Raw genomic sequence first — 13978 nt, 5'->3', positions numbered from 1 at the left:
GCACGGTGCTCTGAGCGCTGCAGGTGGGATGCCAGCCTGGCCTGGGGACACGAGGACCCCATGGCTCATCCCCCGCCCCCGCCCTGGTCAGAGGTCACCCGGGGAGGACGGCCCTCCAGCTCTAGGTGGAGGTGGGCGGCGCGTCAGCCCCGTGGCACGCCAGCCGGGGGCACGCTTGTCGCGCGGCGCGGAGCGCACGCTCGTGGCAGTCCGCATGCCCGCGGTTCCCCAGGCCTCCCTCCACCCCCTCACCGCTCCTCATCGCCCTGAGGGCCCGTCACCGAGGAGCAGTGCCCGGAGCCGTGCCTCATTCCAGCGGCAGCAGGGAGCGCTGCGTGTGAACGGGGCTGTGCGCCAGGTGCTCCGTTCCCATGCCCCGACCTCCCTGCGCAGACAGGACAAGGCAGGGCACGTTCGGGGTGGGGGGGGGGACAGCCTCCAGCAGGGACGGGGGAAGGGGATGTCTCAGACGAGGACAGGTTGGCAGGGATGCCCCGGGAGGGCAGGTGAGGGGACAGCCCACGACAGGGACAGGCGAGGGGACGTGTCAGATGAGGACAGGTGAGCAGATGCCCTGGGACAGGTGAGGGGTGTCACGGTTGGGGACATGCCCACCTGGGAGCGGAGCTGAGCCCCGTGGCCAAGGTGGGCCTCACTGTGCAGGGGGCAGGGGCCACTCTCTGGCTTTAAGTTAACGTTTTTCATTCAGTGGTCAGTTGAGTGTCCGCGGAAGCATTCGGGGCAGTCTCTCAAACCACCCGCAGTGTAATAAGGGCTCCCAGCCACGCAGGAACTGCGTGCCTGTGCTGTCCCAGCTCAGGTGCGGCCGTCTCACCCGGACGTCCCCCCACATGTGGCAGCAGGTCCGCTTCTCCTGCCACCTGTGTCCTCCCTGCAGCTGGAGGCGGGGCTGCTTCCCACCCCCACCTCCGTCTGGTGACATGCGGGGCGGTCGCCCTCTGCTGGCGACATGGGGCCCTGCGGCCCAGGGTGCGGAGCTCCTGGTGAGGCCAGGCAGGAGCTCGTAGGCTAGGTCCCAGGCTGGGCTCCTGCAGCACCACACGTGGGGTTGCTGCACAGTCACGTGCAGGGCCTCCAGCCCCCCACGTCCCGGTGCTCAGCCGACGGGCCTCCTCCTACAGGTCATACAGAGGATCTTCTACACGGTCAACAGGTCCTGGTCTGGGAGGATCACGTGCGCAGAGCTCCGGAGGAGCACGTTCCTGCAGGTGGGTGGCGGCTGGCCGAGGGGACACAGGGCCTTCTGCATGCCCCCGCCCACTCATCCGTCCTCCCCAAGTTCCACCGCAACCCATCCACCCGTCCCTGCACCTGGCCCGCATCGATCCCCCATCCCTCCACCAGCCTGTCAGCGGTCAGCGCACGCGTCTACCCAGCCGTCCTTGTTACCTCACCCCGCCTCCCTCCCTCCCTTCCCCGGCGTCATCCATTTCTCGACCCACACGCCAGCAGTGCATCTTTACCCACGTACACGTCATCCGTCGGTCCACCCACCCCTCCGCCCACCCGTCGTCTCTCCCTGCACCCACCAGCCTGTCACCCGCCCCTCCATCGACTGACGCATCACCTGTTTCTCCCAGCCAGTCCGCCCACCCGTCGTCCACCTTCTTGTCCATCTACCCGGCCGTTACCCATTCCTCCAGCAACCTATCACCTGTGCCTGCATCCATCCCCCACCCATCATCCACTTCTTCGTCTACCCACGCTCTCGTTCATCCCTCCAGCCCCCACCAGTAACCCGTCGCTACACCAACTCCTAGGTCATCCATCTGTCCACCCTCCCACCCTCCATCCCTCACCACCCCCCCTCCTCCCCCCTCCCATCCTCCCTCCATCCCTCCCTCCAGCACCCAGCTTCTCAGCGGCCACCCCATTCATCTGCCCACCTGTCATCATCACCCCACCCACCTGTCATCCATCGCTCATCCCCCGACTCATCCATCATCCATTCATTTTCCTGCCTTTCATTTATCCGCCCGCCCACCATTTTTCTTCTTCCGTTCGTCTTGTACCCTTCCTTTCCCCTCATCCATCCCGGAGGCATGGCCCCGCCCCGGTGCACCCGGGTTCTGTGGACGTGTGTGTGTCAACAAGCGCGGGGCTGACCCGCTCGCATCAGGAGCCCCCGGCCACGAGAGCGTGCGTGCTTGGGCTGCTCCGTGCTGCAGTCTCGCAGACCTGACCGGGCGCACCCCGACCTGGGTGCTGGGCTCCCAGCCCTCAAGCAGGTCTCCACCAGCTCTGACCCTCTGCCCTCATGACGTGAGACTCCTGGGGGGTGTCCCTCCTGTGGGAGGCCCGTCTCCACGCTGCAGCCGGAGGTTCCTGGCAGCGGTTTTCTGGGTGTGTCCTGGCAGAACGTGGCGCTCCTGGAAGACGAGGTGGACATCAACCAGCTGACGGAGTTCTTCTCCTACGAGCACTTCTACGTCATCTACTGCAAGTTCTGGGAGCTGGACACGGACCACGACCTGCTCATTGACGCGCAGGACCTGGCCCGGCACAATGACCACGGTGAGGACGCGGCCTGCGGGCGGCGGGGACACAGCACTGGGGCGGGCGCTGCCCTGCCGGGCTCCTGCGTCTCCAGGGAGGCCAGCGTGGCTGCCTCCCCTGACCTTGGAGGCCTGAACCTTGTCCTGCCTCTGGTCTCCTCCTACAGGACACACGGGAGACAGGGACACAGCACAGGACCCTGGGGACCAGGGCGGACACGGGACACGACACAGGACACATGGGGACCGGGGCGGACATGGGACACAGTACAGGACGCGTGGGGAACGGGGCAGACACGGGACACGGCACAGGACGCGTGGGGACGGGGACAGACACGGGACACAGCACAGGATGCATGGGGACCAGGGTGGACACGGGATACGGCACAGGACGCGTGGGGAACGGGACAGACACGGGACACAGTACAGGACGCGTGGGGAATGGGGCGGACACGGGACACGGCACAGGACGCGTGGGGAATGGGGCAGACACGGGACACGGCACAGGACGCATGGGGACCAGGGTGGACACGGGACACAGTACAGGACGCGTAGGGAACGGGGCAGACACGGGACACGGCACAGGACACATGGGGACGGGGGCGGACACGGGACACGGCACAGGACATGTGGGGAACGGGGCAGACACGGGACACAGCACGGGACGTATGGGGAATGGGGTGTACGCAGGTCACAGCACGGGACCTGCGGGGACCGGGACAGACACGGGACACGGCCCAAGATTCATGGGGAGCAGGGTGGGCACGGGACACGGCACAGGACCTGCAGGCACCGGGGTGGACACGGGACAGGACACACGTGGACCGGTACAGACACCGGACACGGCACAGGACGCATGGGGACCGGGACAGACACGGGACACGGCACAGGACGTGTGGGGACCGGGGAGGACACGGGACACGGCACAGGACACATGGGGACCGGGGAGGACACGGGACACGGTACGGGACACATGGGGGACGGGGCGTACGCAGGTCACAGCACGGGACGCATGGGGAACGGTGCGTACGCAGGTCACAGCACGGGACACGGCACGGGACGCATGGGGAACGGGGCGTACGCAGGTCACAGCACGGGACGCATGGGGACTGGGGCATACGCAGGTCACAGCACGGGACCTGCAGGGACCGGGACGCACAGGTCCTGCCGTTGGTGGAGGCGCTCTCTGGGGGGCGTGGAGCCCCGTCCTGAGCAGAGGTAGTGGCTGCCACAGGCCGCATCCGTCCATCCCCCCCGCTCTCCCCGCCCCACCTCCCCTCCATTTGTCCTCAGGTATTTGGGGGCCACCCCACCCGTCATTTCACGCCAGGTCTCCTGATGAGCCCCAGTGTGGGCCAGTCTGGGTGCCGCCCTGAGCTCCCAGCACCTGTTCCCGTAGCTGAGCAAACACCTGTTCTGCAGGTGGGGCAGCGTTCCCCTCCCTCCCTCCTCCCGCGGCTTCCTGCTCTGTGTCGGGGCCTCGAGTGGCCCGTCCGTGGAGTGGACGGTGCCCTGTCTGCGTGGGCGGCTCGGGGCACCATCCCAAGGCCAAATTCCAGCTCGGGGGCCTCTCAGGCCGCGGCGGGTCGGACAGCGGCGGCCCCCTGGTAGTCGTCCTGAGGGGAGGGAGCGGTGGAGCAGAGACACGGTTCCCTGAGAGATTTCACTTCTGGCTTCTGGGTTTGTCTGAGCTTCCGTGCGTTCTCGTCGCAGAGGGGCCTGAAAAGGGGAACTCTGGACTCCGCACAGCTCAGGAGCAGCGGGGGGATCCAGTGTAAATGCTAAGAGAAAATGATCCTCTCCCACCTCCCGTGACAAGAAATCACATGTTCAGGGTGCAGAGTGGACCAGAATTTAAGTGCGCCGCGGGTTCTTAGTTTTAGAAACAGTTTTCTTAAGACTGCACGTTTTCACATAACGTATTTTTCACGTACCCACATGCACGACCGGATTTCTCAATCCTCCGGGCATATGTTTTGTCTTTGGTCGACGGGACCCAGACGGTCCCCTGACGTGAGCTCCCTGGCGCACCATCTGCTTGCTGTATCTCTCTGACTGGCCTCGCGAGGGTGCCGTGAACGCTGGCGTGTGGACGCCTGAGCGGACGTGGGTCTCTCTCAACTCCGTCCCTAAATTCGACGCCTGGTCTCAACTCCAACTGCCTCTGTGATCTCGGGAATAGCTCCAGGCGCAGACCCGTGGTGGCTGGCATGTGGTTCCCCAGATCGGGGGTCACCTGTCCCCGCCCGTCCCCACGACTCTCTCCTGGTGCCCACATCCCTGTGTCCACCCCGTCGAGGTCTCACGTCAGGGCATCTCGTGGGGCTGGTGTTAGGGCTTTGTCACCAGGAAAGGCTGGTGGCGTTGTGGCCTCGAGACACGACTGACTGTGGGGACCGTGGTCTTGCGGCCAGCACAGGACACTGGGTGGCTTCGGGCACAGCCCCCCAGCTGTGGACGTGAGCGCCGTGATGCGTCCCTCCCCTTCCCTCTGCCGCTTCCTAACCTACCAGGTCCTGCACGAGAAGCGGCAGGGGTCCTTACGTCATGGGAAGGAACGGGCAGAGGGGCAGAGCTGACCTTTCCCGTGTCCCACGGACGAGCAGGTTCTGTTCTCAGATTGCCGGTCGTGGCAGTGAGTCTGAGTCAGCTGTCCAGTTCCCTGGGGCTCTCGTCGTGGCAGGCGGGGGGTGGGGCGGACCCTCAAAGAACAGGAAATTATCCTCCCAGTTCTGAGGCCAGAGGTCCAGAATCAACGCATTTATGAAGGACTGTCATCCAGGAGGGGCTTCCTGAGGCGGCTGTATCGGATGACTGCAAATCAGGGGCTTAAAATCCGTCCTCCCCCAGCCCTGGGGACCAGACGTCTGAAGTCAGGGTGTCCCAGGGCTGCGCTCCCTCCAGAGGCTCCAGGGGAGGGTCCTTCCCGCCTCTTCCAGCTTCTGGGGGCTCCAGGCGTCCCTGGGCTCGTGGCCGCATCCCTCCCGTCTCTTCCTCCATCTTCCCGGGGCTTCTCCTCTGTGTCTGTGTCTCTCCTCTTCTGTGTCTTAGAAGGACCCTGTCATTGGATTTAGGGCCACCCTCATCCAGGAGGACCTCATCTCAGACCCTTCACTGCATCACATCTGCAGAGACCCTGTTTCCATATAAGGTCCCGTTCACAGCCCAGGAGTGAGGACGTGGACATGTCTTTCTGAGAAACACTGTTCAGCCTCTGACACCATCCAGTCATTTCCCATTAGAGGTGACTTTCATTGAGGCAGGATGACTTGGGGGAAAAGACACTTTGTCTTTATTTCTCCATTTTTGTGGTTATAGGTCTCGGGTATGGGCTGAAAAGTGTCCCCAAAATTAACACGATGAAGCCCTGACCCCCCGGTACCTCAGGATGTGACTGGATTTGGACATGGGGTCTTTAAAGAGGGGACGAAGGTACAATGAGGTCACTAGGGTGGGTCCTGATCCCATAGCACTGGTGTCCTTATAAGAAGAGGAGGTCAAGACACACGCAGAGGGACGACCCTGTGAGGACCCAGGGAGGAGACGGCCGTCTACACGCCCAGGGGAGAGGCCTCGGGAGGGACCAGCCCTGCTGACCCTTGGATCTCAGACTCCAGCGTCCGGGACTGGGGGAGAAATAACGTGTGCTGTTGAAGCCGCCCCAGCCCACTAATTTGGTGTCTTTCACTCTTTTATCCTCTTAGTTGCCTGGGGGTTGGATGCATTTGTGTGCTGATCACAGCAGACTGAGTGTTTGGAGGCAGAGCCTCTGCAAGGGCGGACGTGTGTGTCCTGCCTTTACCGCCCGCTCTGTCTTGGGGCCCCTGGGCCAGCTCTTCACTCTCGCTTTGCTCTGGGCTCAGGTCCTGGACTGGAACGTGCCGGGCAGCGCCCGAGGGAGGCCGGGAGCAGGAGATTGGGTCCCGAGGGTTCCGCCTGACTGGGCTTGGGTCTCGGCATTCAGACCTGAGCCCGCCCAGCCGCTTGCGAGGCTGCGACGTGGGGCCGGGAGCAGCGTGCGGGGCTCACGGCCTGCTTCCTCTTTTGCAGCCATATCTACCAAGATGATCGAGAGGATCTTCTCGGGAGCCGTGACGCGGTGAGGCCCGCCGCTCAGCTAGCCGGTCCCGTCAGCGTTTGGGCTGACGTTCCGCACGCACGTCCGCGCCTGACTCGTTCGCTCCTGATGTGAGGTGGCCGTGCTCTGGGAGTGCGTGCCATCGTCACGTGAGGTCGTGGGTTAGGGACACGCGTACACACCTTTGTCACACGAGGTCACGAGTCAGGGACACATGCCACCCACATGAGGTCACATGTAAGGGGCACGCCATTGTCACACGGGGTCGTAGCTTGGCACACATACACGCCTTTGCCACGAGGTCGTGAGTCGGGGGACACAGGCCTCTGCACCTGAGGCTGTGACCGTGGCCGCTGCTCCTGCCGGAGCTGGGCCCCAGGGACCCTCCTCCGGGTCACATGGTCTGTCTCAGGCCTTGTCCCGAGTAGGAACCAAGGGTACAGGACTGGGCCAGACGCAGGGTTCCCCATGCCCCGAGGGAGGTGGGCGGGGACCCCTCTTCAGGCTGCTTCTCCCTGACGCAGTCTTTGTCTCTCGATTCGGCCCTGAATCCAGAGGGAAAAAAGTGCAGAAAGAAGGAAAAATAAGCTACGCTGACTTTGTCTGGTTCTTGATCTCCGAGGAAGACAAGAAAACCCCGACCAGGTGAGTGTCTGGCAGCTGTGCTCTGCTCCACTTGCTAGAACACTTAGAAGCAGGGGCTACTGGTCACCCCTGAGCGAGGGCGCCCCCGCTCTGTGATCCACCTGGGCAAGGTCAGACACAGGCAGGGCTCGCACTAGGGGAGGGGTCCCCAGGGGGTGGCGTCTGTCCCAGGTGGGGCTCGCACTGGGGGAGGGGTCCCCGGGTGGTGGCGTCTGTCCCAGGCGGGGCGCACACTGGGGGAGGGGTCCCCAGGGGGTTGCGCCTGTCTCAGGCGGGGCTCACACCGGGGGAGGGGTCCCCGGGTGGTGGCGTCTGTCCCAGGCGGGGCTCACACTGGGGGAAGGGTCCCCAGGGGGTGGCGTCTGTCCCAGGCGGGGCTCGCACTGGGTGAGGGGTCCCCGGGTGGTGGCACCTGTCCCAGGCGGGGCTCACACTGGGGGAGGGGTCCCCGGGTGGTGGCACCTGTCCCAGGCGGGGCTCGCACTGGGGGAGGGGTCCCCGGGTGGTGGGGTCCGTCCTGGGCGGCCATGCTGACCGTGGCCCGGTGTCACAGCATTGAGTACTGGTTCCGCTGCATGGACCTGGATGGGGACGGGGTGCTGTCCATGTTCGAGCTGGAGTACTTCTATGAGGAGCAGTGCCGCCGGCTGGACAGCATGGCCATTGAGGCCCTGCCCTTTGAGGACTGCCTGTGCCAGATGCTGGACCTGGTGAAGCCCCAAAGCGAAGGTGATGCCGGGGGGCGGGTCCCCCAGTGGCACAGGGACACCCCGGGGGAGTGGGTCCTTGGGGGTTGGGAAGGTGGTCCCCAGCCCCGTGGTCCTGTGCCTGAGCTCCTTCAGGGCCCACATGGAGACCAAGCCCGGGACCCCTGGTGTGGGCACTTCAGAGGGCCTGTGCTGGGGCCCCCGGGCTGTGTTTGGTGGGTGTGGGAGCCGGGAGCCCACCAGGTGCGTCTGTCCGGGGGCGCTCAGGACACCTTCCAGGGTCAAAGGGAGGGTCTGCCCGAACCCACCCGCCTTAGTCGGTGTCGTGCATCCGTGTCCTGGACCCTGGTCTCAGGTGTCGTCACCGGGGGCCATGGTGGCCTGGGCCTTCCTGCCCTGGCTGCGGGTTCCTGCCCCGTGTCCGCGGGTCCAGGGCAGCTTGGGTCCCGCCCTCAGGTGACTGGCGGGCGGCCCTCGCTGTGTTGGGCCCTGTCTCCCGACCCCTTCCACCCCCCGGGCTTCTGCCCACACCCGTGGCCTGGTTCACGGCAGGGGGTGCCGTGTCCGAAGGCGTGTCGTTACGCACGCACGCACACACGGAGGTGACGTGGCTCCTGGGCGTGCGTGGGAGCCACGTGTGCTCACGTGCCGCCCTCGCCCGCAGGGAGGATCACGCTTCACGACCTGAAGAGGTGCAAGCTGGCCAGTGTCTTCTTCGACACCTTCTTCAACATCGAGAAGTACCTGGACCACGAGCAGAGAGAGCAGATCTCCCTGTTCAGGGTGAGTGGGGGGGGCGTGGAGGGGGCGCAGGGGGGCACCTCTGGGTCCCCCCCCGCCCCGTGTGACATGACGCGCATGCTTCCCGCAGGAGAGTGAGAGCGAGGGCCCCGAGCTGTCTGACTGGGAGAGGTACGCCGCTGAGGAGTACGACATCCTGGTGGCTGAGGAGGCCATGGGGGAGCCCTGGGAGGACGGGTAAGGGTGCAGCGGGCATGGGGGCCCGGGACGCGGGGACGGCCTGCTGGGGGCCGCGGGGACACTCGCCCCATGTCACGGCCCGAGGCCTGAGGCCGCAGGCAAGAGACGCCTGCCCCGCTCCACGTGCCACTGTCCCCCCGGAGGGCAGGGACCCACGGAGGCCGGGCCCTCAGACCCCCGCCCCACTCCCCACTGCCCAGCCTCACGCCGCCCTGACCCCGGGAGGGCTTGCTGCTGAGGTAGTCCCTTCCCCGGCTCCCACAGACTCTCCCAGGGTTCTGTCTCCGGAGCTCCCTCCGCCCTCTGGGGGTGGGACCGACAGGCGGCTGGAGGGGCGCAGACCCCACCCCTGCGGAGGGGCGGCCGGGGGAGCCGGCACGGCAGCCCCTCGTGGAGTCTCCCGTCGGGGAGCATGGCTGTAGCTCAGTGGGCACGTCTGCCGACGATGTCCCTCCTCCCCCGTGGCTGACGGGTGTGGACAGCTGAGGGGAGCAGGGCTGGGGACTGGGCGTCTCCCCCAGGGCCTTGGTCCTCAGGCTTGAAAGCAGCCTTGCGGTAGAGGAGTGTTGGGGTCCAGTGTTCATGCCTGGGTCCCTGGCGGGCTCGGACCCCCGCCCAGAGCCTCCCGACCTGCCTCTTCCCCTGACGGGGCTGCTCGGCACCGGGGCCGGGGTTGGCATGGGGTGGCGGTGGAGCCCAGGGCCTGAGGGTCACCCTCTGCCTCTGAGGGGGGGCTTCAGTTTGCTGACAGCAGCTCTGCCTGCCCAGGGAACCATACTGAGGGGGTTCCGAGTGGGCAGGAGGGTGAGCACGCCCGTCACCCCAGATCCCGCCCACCTTAGGCCTTGTCTTTGGTCCAGGTGGTCCTTCTCCAGAAGGTCACAGAGGTAGAACCCCACAACCCCTGCATGCCCGCCTTTGCTCTCAGCACGAGGCCTCCGAGAGTCCTGCGGGTCCCTGGGCGCGTCAGGAGCTGGGCTCCTTCACACCTGGCCACGTCCTCACCAGCGACGGACGTTGGCTTGCTGGTGTCCGTTGCTTCGGGCCTGGGCACGTGTGGCCGGCCCTGGTGTCGAGCTGTGCGAGCTGGATTTGTGGGGCTGTAAGCGCTCGTCTCCTGGCTCAGAACCTGGGCGGGGGGTTCCGGGTCACCTGGTAGACAGACGCACCTTTACCTCCACGAGCCGCCCACCCATCTTCCCACGTGTCTGCGCCACTTTGCGTCCCCGCCAGCGTTGGGCGTGCGTTCCTGCGGCTGCACAGCCTCGCCGGCTCTGCCGTGGTTACGGTTGGCTTGTTTTTTAAATTGTAGCCACTCGGACGTGTGCAGCAGGATTCCACCCTGGCTTTAGCTGTTCGTGTCCTTGTTGCCCTTTTCTGGTGAATGGCTGTGTCTTCTGTCTGTTCCCCATCGTGGGTGACTTGTTGCCTTCTGATCGAGTCTCAGGGGTCCTTTACCTCTGGATACAAGTCCTTCCGGAGGGAGGGGACTTGTATTTCCCAGCGGTTTGTGGTGTATCTCTTCCTTCTCCTAACCTTGTGTATCACGGAGGAGACGCTGTGAACTTTGATGAACCGCCATTTGTCACTTTGTCTTTACGGGCTGGGCTTTGGTGTCGCGTGTAAGAAAGGATTGCCAAAGCCACAGGGACCCTTCTGGAAGTTTCAGCGTTTTCCACTTTACGCTGGGTCTGTGGTCTGCTCTGAGTGACCTCCCCTGCGGGGCATGGGGTCTGGTCCGGGTTATTTCTTTATGCACGTGGATGTCCAGTTTAACGCAAGACCCCCAGGTCAGCATCTCTGTGGAGAATCAGTTGACCGTGTCTGTGGGGTCTGTCTGTGAGCTCCTTCGGTTCTGCTGACGCTCATCTGTCCAGCCAGCAGTGCAACGCCGTCTCGCCTGCCGTGGCCTCGGGGTGGGGGCAGTGGACTCACGTAGCGAGGCCTCCGACTCTGGTCTTGCCCAGAATCGTCTGGGTCACTCCAGTTGCTCTGGCTTCTGTGTGAATCATATAGAGTCGGCCTGACTGTCCGGGAAGAGCCTGGGGAACGTTTACTGGGCTGAGCCGGGTCTCTACATGGTGAGACTTGGCACCGTGACCGGGTGACCACCTGTGAGCTGGTCTCGGGACCGTCTGTCCCGTGACCGGTGTGGCTGGCCTCTTGCCGCCCCACCCCCCGGCTGTGCTTCCTGCAGCTCCGAGGTAACCCGGCCTCTGCGTGGTGAGACCCTGCATCCTTCAGCGTGGTGTTGGCTGCTCTGGTTCCTTTGTTTTGATGTGGACGCTTAGGAACAAGCTTGTCTCTACACGATATTAAGCTGAGACTCTGAGGAAGGAACGAGCGCTCTGGGTACAGCGACACCTTAGTGACATCGAGTTTCCTGATCCACAGAGCACTCTTTCCGTTTATTTAGGTCTCTGATTTCTCCTGCCAGTGTCTTGTAATTTCCAGTGTATGGATCTTACGCGTATTTTGTGAGATTTGTACTTGACTGCGTCATCGTTTTCGGTGTTGGAAAGGTCCTGCTAAAGTCTCCATCCCCGCAGTTCACTGGTGACGTAGAGAAATACGGTTTATTCCCCTCGTTGCGGTTCCCCCACCACCCAGCACGATGCTGAAGGAAAGTGGTGAAGGGAGACGGCCTGGCCTTGATCCACGTCAGGTGTGGAGTCCCCCGCTGCCCGGGAAGCGTGACGCTGCTGTGGGATGTTTCCGCCCACGTGCTTCCCCAGCCTGCGGACACCCCGCTTCACCGCCGTCCGCAGAGACTCTGAATCCTGCCCTTTGTCAGGTGCCTTGGCCAGATGGCTCCTCGCCTGTCGTCTGCCGATACAGATACAGCGAGGTTCTTGTGGTTGAGCCGGCCTTGCCTTCCCGTGACAAACCTGGTCACGGTTCGTGGGCCTTCTCGTTTGTCCTTGGACTGTGCTGCAGAGATTACTTGCACTTTCTTGTGACACTGTGCCCTGCTTTGGTACCGGGGTCACGCTGGCCTCCTGGCAACCATCCTGGAATCAGGGTCACGGCCTCCTGCAACAGTGAGGGTGCCTCCACCCACCCTCTGGAGGAGTTTGGGTGGAGGACGTGCCTGCTTTCCCCGCGGGCAGGACTCAGCAAGGAGGTCGTCGGCGTGGCAGTCCTGCGCTCACGCGTCGGGGGGCTGCCAGCAGCACCTCTGTCCGTAGGGGAGCACAGGTGGGGTGCGCGCCCGCCCGCATCCTCACCAAGCCCCTCCCTGCAGGTATGAGGCGGAGCTCAGCCCCGTGGACCAGAAGCTGAGCGCGCTGCGGTCTCCGCTGGCCCAGAGGCCCTTCTTCGAGGTGCCAACCGGCCTGGGCGCCGTCGAGCTATATGAGTACGAGCACGGGGGTGACGACCTGCCGCCCTCGTGACCTGGGGCCCCCGTGGGGCGTGAACGCGGCCTCTGCCTCAGGAGCAGAACTGCGTGCTTGTGGGGCCCTTTTACAGAAAGTGAGGTGCGTTTGTATGGAGAGACCCTATTTATTCAGCACAGAAGCTGGCCAGAGATGGCCACGGTCACTGAGGTGGGTCCCCACCCGCCCTGGAGGAGCTGACGCGCGTGCGAGAGCCCCAGGCCCAGCCTGGCGGTGGCGACGCACGCGCCCCAGCGTCCCCAGCGGTCAGGGTGACCTTGGCCCCACTGTCCAGCTTCCAAGTGTAGGTGTTTGCAGGCTCGCGTCGTCTGGCTGAGCGGCAACCAGGCGCCGCCCCAGAAGATCTGCCTGCGGTCGTGGATGTGCGCTGACTTCGGGGAGGGGTGTGGTCGTCAGGAACATTCCAGGAGCCCCTGCGCCTCCATCCCGTGGGCGCCCCCGCAGGGGCCACTGTCCCGGCCGCAGCTGCTCCCCCAGAGGGAGCGCCCACATCAGCATATCTTTTATTGTTTTTGTGTAAATGTACAGCATATGTAAAGTTGAGTTTTATTTGCCGTGCAGAGCAGTTTAAAAACGTTTCATGAGATCACGTTTGTATTTTCAAATAAAGAATTTAAAGATTTTCAGCCCCAGGCTCACCTTGGGGCGAAAACGGACACAGCGGTCGGGGATTCCGAACTCAGGTCACAGAGGGACGTGGGGACAGACGGTGGTGTCACTGTGGGGAGACCGCAGGGTGTGGAGGCCCTCAGGGCAAGGAGCCGGGGGCGCAGGTCCCAGGCCCTGGGCCCCGGGGCTCCCACAGCCTGACCCTCTGGCCACGGTGGTGGGGCTGACACTACCCGATGGCCACTCTCGCGCACGGTCACTTCCGAACTGTGCGTGAGGGGGTGTGAGCCTTCCCTGCAGACACCACGGGGAGGCCCCGACACCCACCCTCCACACCGCTCGGGCCGCCCCCGGGTCCGCCCGGCTGAGTCGGCACCAACCTGAGACTTACAGGGAGGGCACGGCCTGCGTGGCCAGGGGGAGGTGGCCGACGAGCCCCCTGCCCAGGCCAGGAACAGGTCGTCTAAGGTCTGGGCGCTGAGCAGACCTCAGGGAATGAGTCTGTCCACCCTGCAGCTGGGCCCGCGGCGCTGGACAGAAGACGCACCTACGGCAGGGCCGGCGGTGAGAGGAGCCGGCCCCCGCATAGCCAGACCACGTGGGGCCACGTGACCGAGACCACATGGCCGCCCACAGGGTGGTTCCCAGTCAGTTCAAGGACAGTTTGGCAAGTCCCCAGAAAGCGGACGGGGGACCCTCACCTGCCTTGGCTGTTGGGGCCGTGAAGACGGCCGGGGGCAAGGCCAGCCACACTCCCGCCCGGAGCCCCCTCCCGGGCTGGTGCACTGACCACGCGGGGTCTGCACAAGGTGCCCCGGAGAGGGGCACCTCTGCTCCTAAAGGGCCGTCCCAGGCCCATACTCACCGGGGCTCTGGCAGCACTGCCCCAGTCCGGAGTCAGGAGGGACGCCAGACCCCAGGGCACCCCCGAGCCTGTGGTCTGAGCCGCGTGAACCTGGGTGCACGCCTGAGGCTCCCGAGCGAGCCCCAGTCCACACCTGGGGTATCAGAGCACCTGGGGTGGCTCAGCGGGGCCTGGGCCAC

General features: G+C 64.5%; 1 protein-coding gene across 1 annotated transcript in view; it reads left to right on the top strand.

Moving 5' to 3' along the window:
* LOC307180988 (serine/threonine-protein phosphatase 2A regulatory subunit B'' subunit beta-like) overlaps positions 1 to 13021 on the top strand; it is a 53214-nt gene extending 40193 nt beyond the window's left edge. Inside the window, exons 6-13 of the mRNA XM_079911694.1 lie at positions 1143 to 1229; positions 2379 to 2535; positions 6567 to 6615; positions 7150 to 7239; positions 7793 to 7968; positions 8611 to 8729; positions 8818 to 8924; positions 12172 to 13021. Of these exons, the coding sequence (XP_079767820.1) occupies positions 1143 to 1229; positions 2379 to 2535; positions 6567 to 6615; positions 7150 to 7239; positions 7793 to 7968; positions 8611 to 8729; positions 8818 to 8924; positions 12172 to 12322 (936 nt within the window). The 3' untranslated portion in view covers positions 12323 to 13021. The remainder of the gene's footprint in view (positions 1 to 1142; positions 1230 to 2378; positions 2536 to 6566; positions 6616 to 7149; positions 7240 to 7792; positions 7969 to 8610; positions 8730 to 8817; positions 8925 to 12171) is intronic.
* The last annotated feature ends 957 nt before the right edge of the window (positions 13022 to 13978 follow it).

The sequence above is a fragment of the Stenella coeruleoalba genome (assembly GCF_951394435.1).
Source record: "Stenella coeruleoalba genome assembly, chromosome: X".
In the NCBI taxonomy this organism is placed as follows: Eukaryota; Metazoa; Chordata; class Mammalia; order Artiodactyla; family Delphinidae; genus Stenella; species Stenella coeruleoalba.
Note: the sequence above shows the minus strand (reverse complement) of the source record. Positions and strands in the feature narration are given on the sequence as shown.